At 35.5% G+C, this 13027-nt stretch overlaps 1 protein-coding gene across 1 annotated transcript; it reads left to right on the top strand.

Annotated features, from left to right (window-relative positions):
- Positions 1 to 2805: 2805 nt before the first annotated feature.
- On the top strand, positions 2806 to 11105 carry LOC146533748 (uncharacterized). Its single transcript, XM_085193791.1, has 2 exons — positions 2806 to 5320; positions 10963 to 11105. The coding sequence occupies exons 1-2, from the start codon at positions 2806 to 2808 to the stop codon at positions 11103 to 11105; spliced, it is 2658 nt and encodes an 885-aa protein (XP_085049917.1).
- Positions 11106 to 13027: the final 1922 nt, after the last annotated feature.

Here is a 13027-nt window from a genome sequence, read left to right as displayed (position 1 = left end):
AACCTAGAAATACATGACAAACTTCAAACATTAAAAATGTTAATAAAAATCATGCATATTACATAGATAGAGGTTTCGGAAAATGTCGATGCTTTCCCAATTCAATAAAACCGCACTGTTTGCCTTCATAAAAGTACTCCCTAAAAAAACAATGTAGGTATAGGCGACGCAATTTGATATTTCAGATAAAGTAATAAAGTCGGGTTTTTTTAACTTAAAAATGAACTGTTTCTCATTCAAAAAGGAACGGAATGAATGAATAATTTGGGGTATCATTATTTCAAGATTTATAAATTTTAATAGCCTTTGGTCTCTCATACAAGTATTGAAATTCGATATCTTCGATATTTGCGTAATTTGACGTCACTTTATCTCTTGAATTTAGTAGACTTTTAAATTTGTATTTTTGCGACATGAAGACATTCTCTTCTCTTCTCTTCTCTTCAACTTTCCATCCAATTTGCCTTGATTTGTCTATTAGAGTGGAGAAATACAAATAATTCGGAGAAATATAAAGAATTCATCCAGTTACCACCAATGGCGAACAATGGCGAAACATGTTTTCTTACCAGAGCGAGATATGAAAATAAATTAATCCCTCGAACAATCCAACCCACTGTAACATTAACAGTCAAAGTAATACATATATATACTCGTAAATCAAATTTCTCATTATTACGTCAAAATTCAAGAGTTATTTTAGAATTTTTCTTTAGAATTCTTTTAAAAATTATCGATATCTCCCAACGCTAATGGCGTAGCAATAAAGGCGACGTATTCGGTAATGTTTCGTGTGACACATGATCTTCTGAATTATATTAAGTTGTTCTTGGGGTAAGTTGTGCTGCGTTTACATTTTATTTGTTTTTTTTTTTAATTTCGTGCCTTTTGTTTAAAGAAAGAAGAATATTTAGTGATTTTGTGTATTAACAAGATCTACGAATATATTTTTTTAATTTGGATTTCAAAAAACAATAGTACAAATATTATAATGTAATATTTATTCAAGTATTCCCTCTGGCCAAGACAAAGCTTGGCATTGAATTTAAAAATGCGAAATGGAAAGAAAACTTAGTATATTCACAGTAAGTTAACTGAGTTCTGTTGTTTTACCCTGTAAAAGAACTCTGATATAATCTATATACTATACTGTTACGTTCCTGAGTGACTGACAGATAACGCACAGACGAAACTACTTGACTAATAAATTTGGCATACCAGTAGGTCAAGGAGTGGGGCTAAGCGCTAAGGATTTCAACGATATTCCTACTGGAAAGAAAAAAAAATGCAAACAAAATTGCAGGCGAGCACTATAGCAATAAAATACTCTAATCAGATATAAATATCAAATATAATATGTAAGTGTACTTGGCAAGCACTTGCCAGTTTGAAAGCAACAGTAATATCGCGTTCGCGTGTCATATCGCTACGAAGAATAATAAGGTGCCTTTTGGCCAAAATTTGTAGCCACGCGTTTATGCTAATATCTCTATGTAATATAACACTTAATTCCTTCATATTTGGGGAGAATGGAATTTTACCAGTTTTCGTATGGGTTAGCTTTTTCTTTGTTTGTTTGTAAAAAAGATGTGCTTATTACAATATGTATTAAGTTTAAAGTTACACCAATTCGATTATCTAAAGAAGAAAAATGTGAAATATTTAATAAAATTTTCATTTTCTTCTCGAGCTACTCAACAAGTAGTGTCTCGAGAATCCAGCACAGTGGGGGTGTAGAAGTGTCTTAAAAGAAATGCAGAGCCTAGATTCCCAGATTGCCCCTACCTAATATGTGCAGGAGCGTGAAGCTCAACACTCAATATCTCGAAAATTGAGGAGAAATTGGAGAACGGTGCGTACCAAAAGCTATAAATATTATTCGTAATTTCAATTATTTGTATTAAAAGTTATTTATAAGGTTTTCCATTATCTTGCTTACCACTTCAAATGTTCAGGATACACGTTGTACGGTATGCGATACGTATTGTATTTGCAAATTGTATGCGATTATACGACGTATTACGTTGTTCTCATTTACATGTTAATGCATTTGCTACACATGACGAATTTATTGGGAAGCAGATTTCTCCTCTTATTAAAGTTACTAATATTGTTTAATATTATGTATATAGTTCTTGCCTGTAGTTTTATGACCGGAAAGGGGGGGTGGGTTCGATTTCCACTCGGAGAAATTAATTATTTTTCTCGCTACGGTAAGTAAAAAATGTTAATTAATTAATTATAGACCGACTCTACGCTAGAATATGTTATTTTTAAATGTTTCACATAATTACGTTTCTCTTTTGTCGTAATGGTATTAATAAAATGATTCTCAGATTTCTTCCAATTTTCTAATTTCGCATCACTTATTCAGAATAATGGGAGAAATTACAATTAACCTCAATATTGCCTTTGTCGATCCAAGAATTAATGAACCTAAATTTAGACTTCAGCATCTTTACACAATTAGGCTTAAATTGAGTGAAAGATTGAGTAAAATAGATAATAATAATATTATTTATACAAAAGTAATAATATAATAAATTATGTTATACGTAAAATTTTAAGTAGTGATTATTATTATTATTTGAATGTATATAATTAAGTAAATAATAATTTAGTTTATAACCCTAGCAACCGTCAAACAAACATGTCAGGAAAAATTTTCACTGTTGATATAAATTAATAAATAATTTAGAAAAAGTACAAAACCATAAGAAAATTGGATACAAAAATATGATCTGGATTACTAGAATTAAAACAAATATTGGTAAAAGATGGCACAAGAGTAAAAAATAGTGACGGATGCCAGGAGGACAAGTGCACTCCCAACACCACGGGCGGAGATGTTGCCCTTCGAATTCGCAACCGTCGTCGTCAGAAGACGACTATCGCACTGCGCCTTCGACTGCGGGTTCGGAGGAAGGAATGTCAGAGTCGGAAGGGCCGGCTTTAAGACCACGCCGGCGCGCCGACATCCCACCATCGGAAGGTTTGGAGCCAGGAGTGTCGAGGATACTCAACAAGGCTCCCGCTACCGGTGGTAAAGTGCCTCGCATGAGATGGTCTCAACAGCTGAATGAGAGTGTCATGCGTGCGTACTATAGGGCAACAGAGGGGGGAACTAACCTCACTGCGTATCGTTCAAGGTTACTGTCTATGTTTCAGGAGCTTGAACCAACAGCGACCGTTACTGCACAGCGACTGTCGGACAGGGTGCGGATCATTCAGCGACGTCATCTGCTGGATGAATCCGTACTGGAAAGGCTACGCTTGAGCTTTCAGCAGGTCAATATTACCAACAACAACAGTTGCGACATCCGGTCACAGTTCCAGCACGCCAACATTGAGTCGCAAGGTAATATTGAGTTGTCTGTGAGTGCCCAGGATGATGAGCGATTGAGGAGAAGCTTGAAAGATGCTATTTTGGAATATGGTTCCATTCCGGTAAATCTCAGACCAAAATTGCCTCGTTTGCCTATGCATAGACGTAACATAGCACTAGTGAGGATTCTAGATCAACATTTGCCAAGTCATTTTAACAACTGTAACGATCTTACTGATACGCATTCATTGTTGTATTGTGGTGCTGTAGCTGTATGTCGTGTTGCTGGTGTACAGTTCCCAAATAAAGGGGGTACCAAGGCTTCAAAGCATACGGTGCCGGCATGGCAGTACGACACTGAAAAGCGTATCAATCTGACTAGAATCCTCATTGGCAAGCTAATAAGTTTCAAGTCGGGTAATCGTCGACCGAGGGTCATGCGGTTTGTGGCGGAAGCATTTGCTGGAACAAATTTAAAGCCCAGTGAGTATATGGCTAACGTCACAAACCGTATTGACTTTCTGAAACAGAAACTCTATGCATTGGCAAAACGCATTAGAAGATATAGAGAACGATGGGATCGATACAATCAGAATAGTGCCTTTCAAAAGAACCAACGGAGTGTATACAGGAAATGGGAACGTTCTGGGGATAGTGTGGTTAATTGCGAGATCCCGAATCCAGATGCTAGTGCTGGTTTTTGGCGTAGTATATGGTCGGCTCCTGTTGAACACACTGAGGGTGAATGGTTTTGTGATATTGTGAAAAATTGCGAAAATATTATACCAATGCCATCAATAAAAATAAGCGAAATTGACGTGAGGTGTGCTATTCGTTATGCTAGTAATTGGAAATGTCCCGGGCTAGATGGGTTGCATAATTTCTGGCTGAAGTGGTTTCGCAGTTCACATTCCGTTTTCGCAACACAATTCCAGGATGCCCTTGACTCTGGATCGTTACCAACATTTCTGACAACAGGTGTGACATTCCTGTCATACAAATCCGGATGTACCACGGAGCCTAAAAACTATCGCCCAATAACATGCTTACCTACCATCTATAAGCTCCTTACATCTATTCTGAATAAAAAAATCACAGGACATATTGTTCGTAACAAAATTTTGGCACCGACTCAGAATGGATGTAAGGCTGGTGGCCGTGGTACAAAGGAACTTCTTCTCATTGACACAACTATAAGCCAACAGGTAAGGCGGAACAGGAAAAATCTCACTACTGCTTGGATAGACTATAAGAAGGCATATGATTCAGTGCCACATACTTGGCTCTTGAAGGTCTTGGAGTTATATAAGATTGATATTACTTTGAGATCATTTTTGGAGGCTTGTATGGGACAATGGGTCACTGTCCTTCGTCATCTAGGGGAGTGTGATATTCCTGCAACGTCTGAACCGATAAGGATAAAGAGGGGTATATTTCAGGGTGACAGTCTGAGTCCTTTATGGTTTTGCCTAGCTCTGAATCCTCTTAGCACTTTGTTAGAGGATTCAGGTTTAGGCTTTCGTCTTCACCGGGGGGGTAAGGTCATATCTCACTTGCTGTACATGGATGATCTGAAATTATTTGCGTCAAAACGTTCTGATCTTATGCGGCTACTAAAGGTAACTCAAACCTTTAGTAGTGATATAGGAATGGAATTTGGCGTCGATAAATGTGCTAGCATGCATGTAGTGCGGGGGAGTGTGATCAGATCTGATAATATTTGCATTTCAGATTCTGTTTCCTTCAGAACTCTTGGTGAAGGTGAGACTTATAAATATCTTGGAATGTCTGAAGCATTGGGTATTGATGAGCGGAGCATAAAGCAATTGGTGAAGGAGCGTTTCTTTAGCCGCCTGAAAAAAGTGCTTGGCAGCCTTTTATCTGGTGGCAACAAGGTGCGTGCTTTCAACGGTTGGGTTATGCCGCTTTTAGCCTATACTTTTGGCATTGTAAGATGGACACAGACTGAGTTAGACTCCGTAGATCGCCAAATACGTAAATTGTTGACGACATACCGAATGCACCATCCGCGTTCGTCTGTAATGAGACTGTATATCCCGCGTAAGTGTGGAGGTCGTGGCTTTATGAATGTCAAGAACCTCCATAACCACGAGGTATGCAGTCTTAGAGAATATTTTCTCAAGATTGACGTGGATATGCACAAGGATGTGGTAACAGTTGACAAAGGCCTTACTCCTCTTTCCTTGGGCAAAGAGAACTGGCGTCGGCCTGTAGTACTTACTACTTCTGATCGCATGGCTGTATGGAAGAGCAAGGAGCTGCATGGTAGATTCCATAGAGCCCTAGTGGGCCAGGACGTGGATACTGTTTCATCATTATCTTGGTTACAGTTCGGGGATCTTTTCGGAGAAACTGAAGGTTTTGTCTGTGCAATTATAGACGAAGTTATCAAGACACGGAACTACCAGAGACATATTATGAAAGATGGCACTATCGACATCTGCCGGGCGTGTCATCGACCTGGGGAGTCCCTCAGACATATTGTCTCTGGTTGTTCTCATCTTGCTAATGGCGAGTATTTGCATAGACACAATCAAGTAGCCAAGATAATACACCAGCAACTTGCTCTTCAATATGGCCTTGTAGAATTGGAGGTGCCTTACTACAGGTACAATCCCATGTCTGTTCTTGAAAATAGCTGTGCTTTGCTCTACTGGGATCGGTCTATTATTACTGACAGGTATATTGTTGCCAATAGACCTGATATAGTACTAGTAGACCGAGTGGCGCGCCGCGCAGTGATTGTTGACGTTACTATCCCACATGATGAAAATCTCGTGAAGGCCGAAAAAGAAAAACAATCTAAATATTTGGACCTAGCCCATGAGATTACCGCCATGTGGGATGTCAATGCGACTATCATTGTGCCGATAGTGGTTTCGGTTAACGGTTTAATAGCGAAAAGCCTCGACCAACACCTTAAGAGGCTATCGCTTAGCTGTTGGATCAAGAACCGGATACAGAAGTATTATTTGAGACGGCACGTATTGTGCGGAGGTTCCTCTCTCTGGAGCCCTAGCCACCGATGGCTTGGACCCTTGTCCCGCCCTCGGAGGAGTGGTTTTTTATATTTTTAAATGTATCTTTTTTATAATAATTTATATTTAAAAATGTAAAATTGATTCGCTTATTTAATAAAAGTATATTCTGTGTATTTAGTTTAATATTTAATCCTTTTTCAAAAAGAAAATGGTTAAAACGAAAAAAATGATATTAAAATCATAACTGATCGGCGTCTGTACTTGGAACACGTAAAAAAATGTTGTTAAGGGCATCAAACATTGTACCTAGTAGAACCCAAAACAATGACTTATTTTTTTTGTTGGCTTGTTTATTTGTCTGAGCATTTGTCCATACTTATCTAAAAGGTGGCTTAACAGATTTAAATGCAGTTTTCATTATGGTATACTCGCTTTTTACGCTTTTTTCCACACAGCAAGGAATTTCTACTGCTTTGATAATAATTTTAGTATAATAATCACTCCCCTAAGTACGAATCAAATTTATATTTTACATGCTTACATTTAGATGGCCCCACTGCGATACAAAAGCCTTAAAATTATTTCCACATCTAAACTTACATAATCCTTACTAACACAAGCGGAAGGGTTTGTATGGTTGGACGCGCTAATCTCAGGAACTACTGGTTCGATTAAAACATCTTTTTGTATAGGATAGACGATTTATCGTGGAAAGCTATATTTCATCGTTTCGATGTCATCCATTTTACAAGGCCTTGAACCTACACCTACCAAAGGGTAAATTATACCTTAGAACAAACCTTCTAACCGAAGGCATTCTGTTTTTTATTTAATGTTAGAAAAGCTTTTTTGGGTACGGAAATATAAGGGTATAAAAAACCATCTTGCCTATCACTTACAATAGCGAGTTCCTGTATTCATTGTTGTCGGGATTTTTTTGACCTATTTACTTATTTTTCTAGAATCCTTTTTACTTAGACGGTATCTAGTATATTATATAGAATTTATATATAGAAATAAATTGTATTGTATAGTAGTAGATTAAAAAGTCATATTTTAATTTTAGAAATAAAATGTAGTTACTTTCGTTAAATTATATAGTAATTGTAAAGAAATTTAAAATTCTTTATTTAGATTTGTGTAAAGAATTGTTACAAATATAATTCGAATTGATATGAATTTATATTACCTAACTATTTTTTGTAAATAATTGTAAAAAAATATTTTATAATTACAAATCTTACACATTTTTTTAGCTCTATGCTTTAACCGGCATTTAGGCAAAAGGAACTTAGTGTTAAAATATTCCGTTCTCCACTTAATGTTTATGCCCGATCTCCTTGAGTGGGAATCGAACTCACAGCCGAAGCGTTTGTAATTAGACTCTATTTGCCTAAAAAAGCTACACTAAGGTTTTTAAATATCACCTTGATATAATTAATGATATTGAATTGAATTAGTTTTGTTTAGCTTAGTTTGTAACAAGAAATAAATTTAAATTCTCTTTAAAATTCCTTATTTTTGCTTATTCATTTATTTCACCTGCACGCTTGTTCGCTTTGTCCTTTGTTAGAAAGGCAGTTAGAGAGAGTCCAGTGTCAAAACACTTCGTTCTTCGTAATCCGTCCTAATTAGTAGCATTGTTTGTAACGGTACTCAACGCCGCATTTTGCCTTGTCAATTGGTAAACAAATATTTTTAATATAATTCCTTTCCCCAATGAGGACTGAGCCAAACCCTGCAATGAATATGTCAGATGCGGTCCACTGCTCCACTATAGCCTTATTTTATTTATATTTTTATTATATTAATAATGATAATATTAATTGGGTATAATATCATTATATTTGTTCTCTATGTTAGGTAAATAGGACAAGTCATACTGCAGAATTAAGAATGATCACTCTGAACTTAACAGCTTAAAACGTTATCCCAGATATAAGGGTAAACAAGGGGACAGAGGGAACCTAGTGTTAAGACACTCTTCCCAATTTCCTAGACATTGTGGATTGCCCGTTACTAGAGCGAGTAAATGAAAATAATTCATTCCTACGAGTAGGAATCGAATTCACAGCTATCACAATTACAATTCACAATTACCAATTAATAAAATCTTTCCAAAACTCCCTTTCATCTCATATGTGACATGATGAAGGAAATTAAGAGACGAATTTAAAAATACTTTGTACCATATTTTACGGATTTCATACATTTTACGTCCATACATACATATACAGACATACATACATACATACATATATCGCGATTTAATATCCGGCGTTGGACGAGAAAAATGGGAAAGAAACTAAATAAAGCTAAAGCTGTTTCTTTGTGAACCTAACAGCGAATAACGTTGCTATGACTAAAATGCAACAAATATAATATTTTTAAACTGATTTTATTCGGTCAAGCTGTAAATAACTTAGTAAATAGTAAATTTTGTAAAAAGGATTTATTTAAATACAAATCTATATATATAAAATCGAAAGGTCACTCACTCATCACGAAATCTTAGAAACTACGAGTGCTAGGAATCTCAAATTTTGCATAGGAGTTACTTATAGGACGTAGGTGCTCGCTAAGACGGGAATTTGCAATATTCGACTTCTAAGGGGTTGTTTTTGGGGTCAAAAGTTTGTATGAAACTTCGTTACTACAAATGCTACGAGTCTCAAATTTTGCATAGACGTCACTAGGACGTAGCCATGGAGACAGAAATTAATAATAACATAGTTCACGCGGGTGAAACCGCGAGCAGGCCGCTAGTAAATATATATAACTGTAGGCCTACGAGAAAGATAGCAAAATATACCCCATAACATTCTAGTGTCTTCATTACACCTAAACGTTCATCCATTCCTTAATTTTATATGAGACTATCCATTTTCTTCCATTAGAGACCTCTTGGGTGAAATTTAATCACCCACTCACGAGATGGTCCCTTTTGTTTTCGATCTATTTAGGGTATGTGCTCGTTTGGACACTGCTATTACTGTGTTGAAAGGCAAAAGTGCTGTTAGAAGAAATTGGCAAGAATTTTATATGTATAAGATTTCAAGGGTTAAGGAGTTAGTGGGGTAGATAACGAAAAAAATAGTGTTAAGACATTCCATTTTAAGTTTTATATTCAATTAAGATGTTATATTAAATATTTTAATTTTCTTGCTCTGGTAAGCAAAACTTGGCGTTAAATTCTAACCCTTTATAATCTTATAGAAAATCGGACAGAAATTTGAGAACGAAGTGTTTTAACACTAGGTTACATTACTACTACTATTATTTATTACTATAATTACTATATATTTAATAATTGCATCAATTAATTGTAATTAATTTGATCTCTTTTATTATCAATATATTAGCGCAACGTAGAGGTCCACTACTCAACACGCAATGCCTCTAGAAATCGGCGCAAAGTGGGGAGCATAGTGTATTAACACTAGGTTCTCTCTACCTGCTCTACACGTGGGATACAGTAAAAATATATATTATGTTATTCATATTTGAATAAGAAAACCATCGAATTTTACTATGAAAGAGCTTTTACCATTTAGATGGCACTTATAAAGGTTCACGCGAATTCTCCCACAAATATTATCCTAACTCAAATGTAAGTAAAAAGCCAACATTCAATAATACTTAAGCAACCTTTTTAACATCGCGAGTTGTCTGTCTTTTACATACTTACTTGTATCTATATGTATAACATCTAAATATCTATTTTCAATGAAAAATATTCTTACATTTCTTTATGTTTCACGCTTGTTTGAAAGATTGGAAATGAAATGAATGAAAGTCTATTTCATTTTAATTTTTCGCTAGGGAATGATGATATTTAAAAAAACTTTTACGTTTTTATTTTAAATAAATATGTTATAAAAGTAATTTATACATTAAGATGGGAACTACTGCCTAATAGTACATGCGATAATTTAGGCTTAGATTCTCACTCAGGAAATGTTTATATTAATTGTTCCTATTTACCCGCTTTGGCAGTATAAGCACGGCGGTGAGTTACGCAACTAGTAGTAGAGAACGAAGAACTTTAACACTAACTTATTTAGTTATCTCTGCCTTTCTTAATAAAATAAAAATAATAAAACAGACAATTATTTTATCATAAAAAAATATAAGTTTGCTAAATAATACAGTAAACAAGCTAAAGACAACAAAGATGCATCTCTGAAAGGGCACTATTGTTACTTGTTCGTCGACCATTGTACTCTGCTCATGCGACTCATTTCATTCCTTAGCTTGATTTCCTGTTGAACAAATAAGAGTTTCATTTAAAATACTGTATTTATTTGTAATATAGCTGTGGGCATTTCGTTTTTGTCATTGAGTTAATCTAAAAATAAATAGATTATTGTGGAATTGGTATCGCAGAGCTTTTCAAATCAATAGTGATCCAATAATCTGTGAAAAAACAATTCCTCGCTGTGCTTTCTTTATCACATCTGTCATGGAGTGTTCTGAGGAACTGTTGGACCTACCTGTAACTGCCGATGCTGCTGCTTCTGCTACTGCTGCTGTGTATACCTGCCGTCGTATTTTTTAGTCACTCAATAAGTGATAGGTTCAAATATTATCTACACCACCTGGATATGCAGTATTCCACTATTGTCATTTTCGCAGGAACTTCCTTCTACACGTCACACAAATGTGGAATGGACTACCCGCAGCAGAGTTTTGGGGTTTATATAACACGGATATTATCTCTACTTCAAAAGCCAGCATCGCTCCTGCCTGTAGCCCCACTGGGTCACACGAGGTCTTGAGAGACGGTGATCACGTACCACAAGATACCCGTATACTTTATTGACTTACTTGTTTGACTAGTTTCTTCCAAAAAAATGGTGTCTTAGCGAAGCGATATACAGAAGATGTAATTACACGCGCCACTAAGAAAAATTGATTTGTCTTGTCACCAATTTTCGAGAACACTACTTCAATTCTTAACTCTTTCAACATTTATAGTATGGTAAATAATTTAACATTAAAATGTTGCCCAGGTGACCCGAACGCTCGTTTGCCTTGTCCTTTTTCCATAAAAAAAAAAAGACATTCCCTTCTCCATTTTCGACCAAAAATCGAGACCATTCACGTTGAGAAGTACATTTTTACTCCTTGCAATGTCTTACTAGAATGCAGTAGGTCCCACAGCGGTTTTACTTTAAAACACTTTTCCATTTCGCCATGATAGCTTTCAAAATACATAAATCTAGACACAAATGAAATAAAAATTATCTATTCAGCACAAAATAATAAAATTACGCTCAGACAAAACTACTTCTCGAAAATTGTTCTTAAAGTAGTGAGTTTATACTGAATGCCAACTAGATTTGATATTACCTAACAGCTAAACGAACTTTTCGCATATATAAGTAGTTTAAAATTTTAATTAAAATTCTCTATACTGATGTCAGTAAAAAAGTTTCCGCCGGCGTTAACTTATATAGGAGGAATGAAACTTGGGCCGCTTAAATGCAAATGCAAGGTGTGGAATAGTAAAACACAGGTTGAAGTTGCTTAATTATAGAGTAAAAATTATGGAAAAATTGTGAAAAGTTAGTCTTTATATAATTTCTTTTATAAACCTTATGTAATTTTTTAGTGTGAACTAGGTGACGAGGTTTCTATCTATTGCAGTTTACATTTACATATTACTAGCGAATCGTTCGTGGCTTCGCCCGCTAGAACCACAAAACTAAAACTAACTAACCTGAATTATTTTCTCCAAAATCTGAAATTTCGTATATTGTTTTCTTGGGGAGTCGCTGCGCCACGACCGTGTAGACTTTAAATATAAAATTGTAAACACTGTGTTTGTACCACATGTTCCAGCAATATAATAAACATTTCTTTGTGCATATTCTCATACAAATCTATTACAAAGTATCCTCACAAATAAAATGTACTAACATTTGGGAAATGGAAAAGTCTTGTCGGAAGAAATTCCAAATTTATGTCTTAAGTGAAACTGCTTTCAAAATTCACTTTATTTCGTTCTGGACGTTATATTTAATATTAGGTTAAGGTGCTACAATTGTATAATAAATTTATTTGTTTGTTATTTAATATTATACTTTTAGTTAATTTTATAAATCTGAGTGTGAAATTTAAATAATGATATAATTATATAATGTAACAACACTAGGTACGATGGTGAGGTCCGTGATTTCACTCGCGGGTTTTCTTGAAAATTGGGTGGAAATCGGTGGAGTGTCTTAGCACTAGCTTCCTTCTGCCTACCCTTCTACATGCGTATAGCTAAGTGTTATATCATAGAGCCCAGTGACACAAGGACTCGTGACACAAGGGCACAAACGCGACTGGTAGTTGGTTCAATTTTGACTCGACGAAATTACATCTTAAATATTTACATTCCTTACTTACGTAACGAGATTTCCATTTCCAGATTCCAGTGAAACGTGGGCAACAGAAGAGATTCTTAATGGGAACGGAGTATATTAACACTAGGTTCCCTCTGCCTGCTATAAGCGGGATATAGCGTAAAGTTAAATAAAAAAATGTAAATAAAAACCTAAATTTACCATCAAAAACTACCGACATCAAATAAAAATAACTGAATAGATACACGTATTATGTCAATATTAACCCAAGCACGAAACTAATAAAACTTCGTTAAAACTACTACAGCGGAGGTACAGTTATTCAACGTTATTGTATTTGTTTGTTC

This window comes from Heliconius melpomene, chromosome 12, assembly GCF_056956725.1.
Source record: "Heliconius melpomene rosina isolate 202511_hmr_F chromosome 12, ASM5695672v1, whole genome shotgun sequence".
Taxonomy (NCBI): Eukaryota; Metazoa; Arthropoda; class Insecta; order Lepidoptera; family Nymphalidae; genus Heliconius; species Heliconius melpomene.
This window is presented reverse-complemented; position numbering and strand designations above follow the sequence as displayed.

Coding starts and splice junctions, on each gene's coding strand:
- LOC146533748 (XM_085193791.1), top strand. CDS start 2,806: ATGCCAGGAGGACAAGTGCACTCCCAACACCACGGGCGGAGATGTTGC. Junction 5,321..10,962: donor CTCCGTAGATCGCCAAATAC/GTAAATTGTTGA, acceptor TCATTTTCGCAG/GAACTTCCTTCTACACGTCA.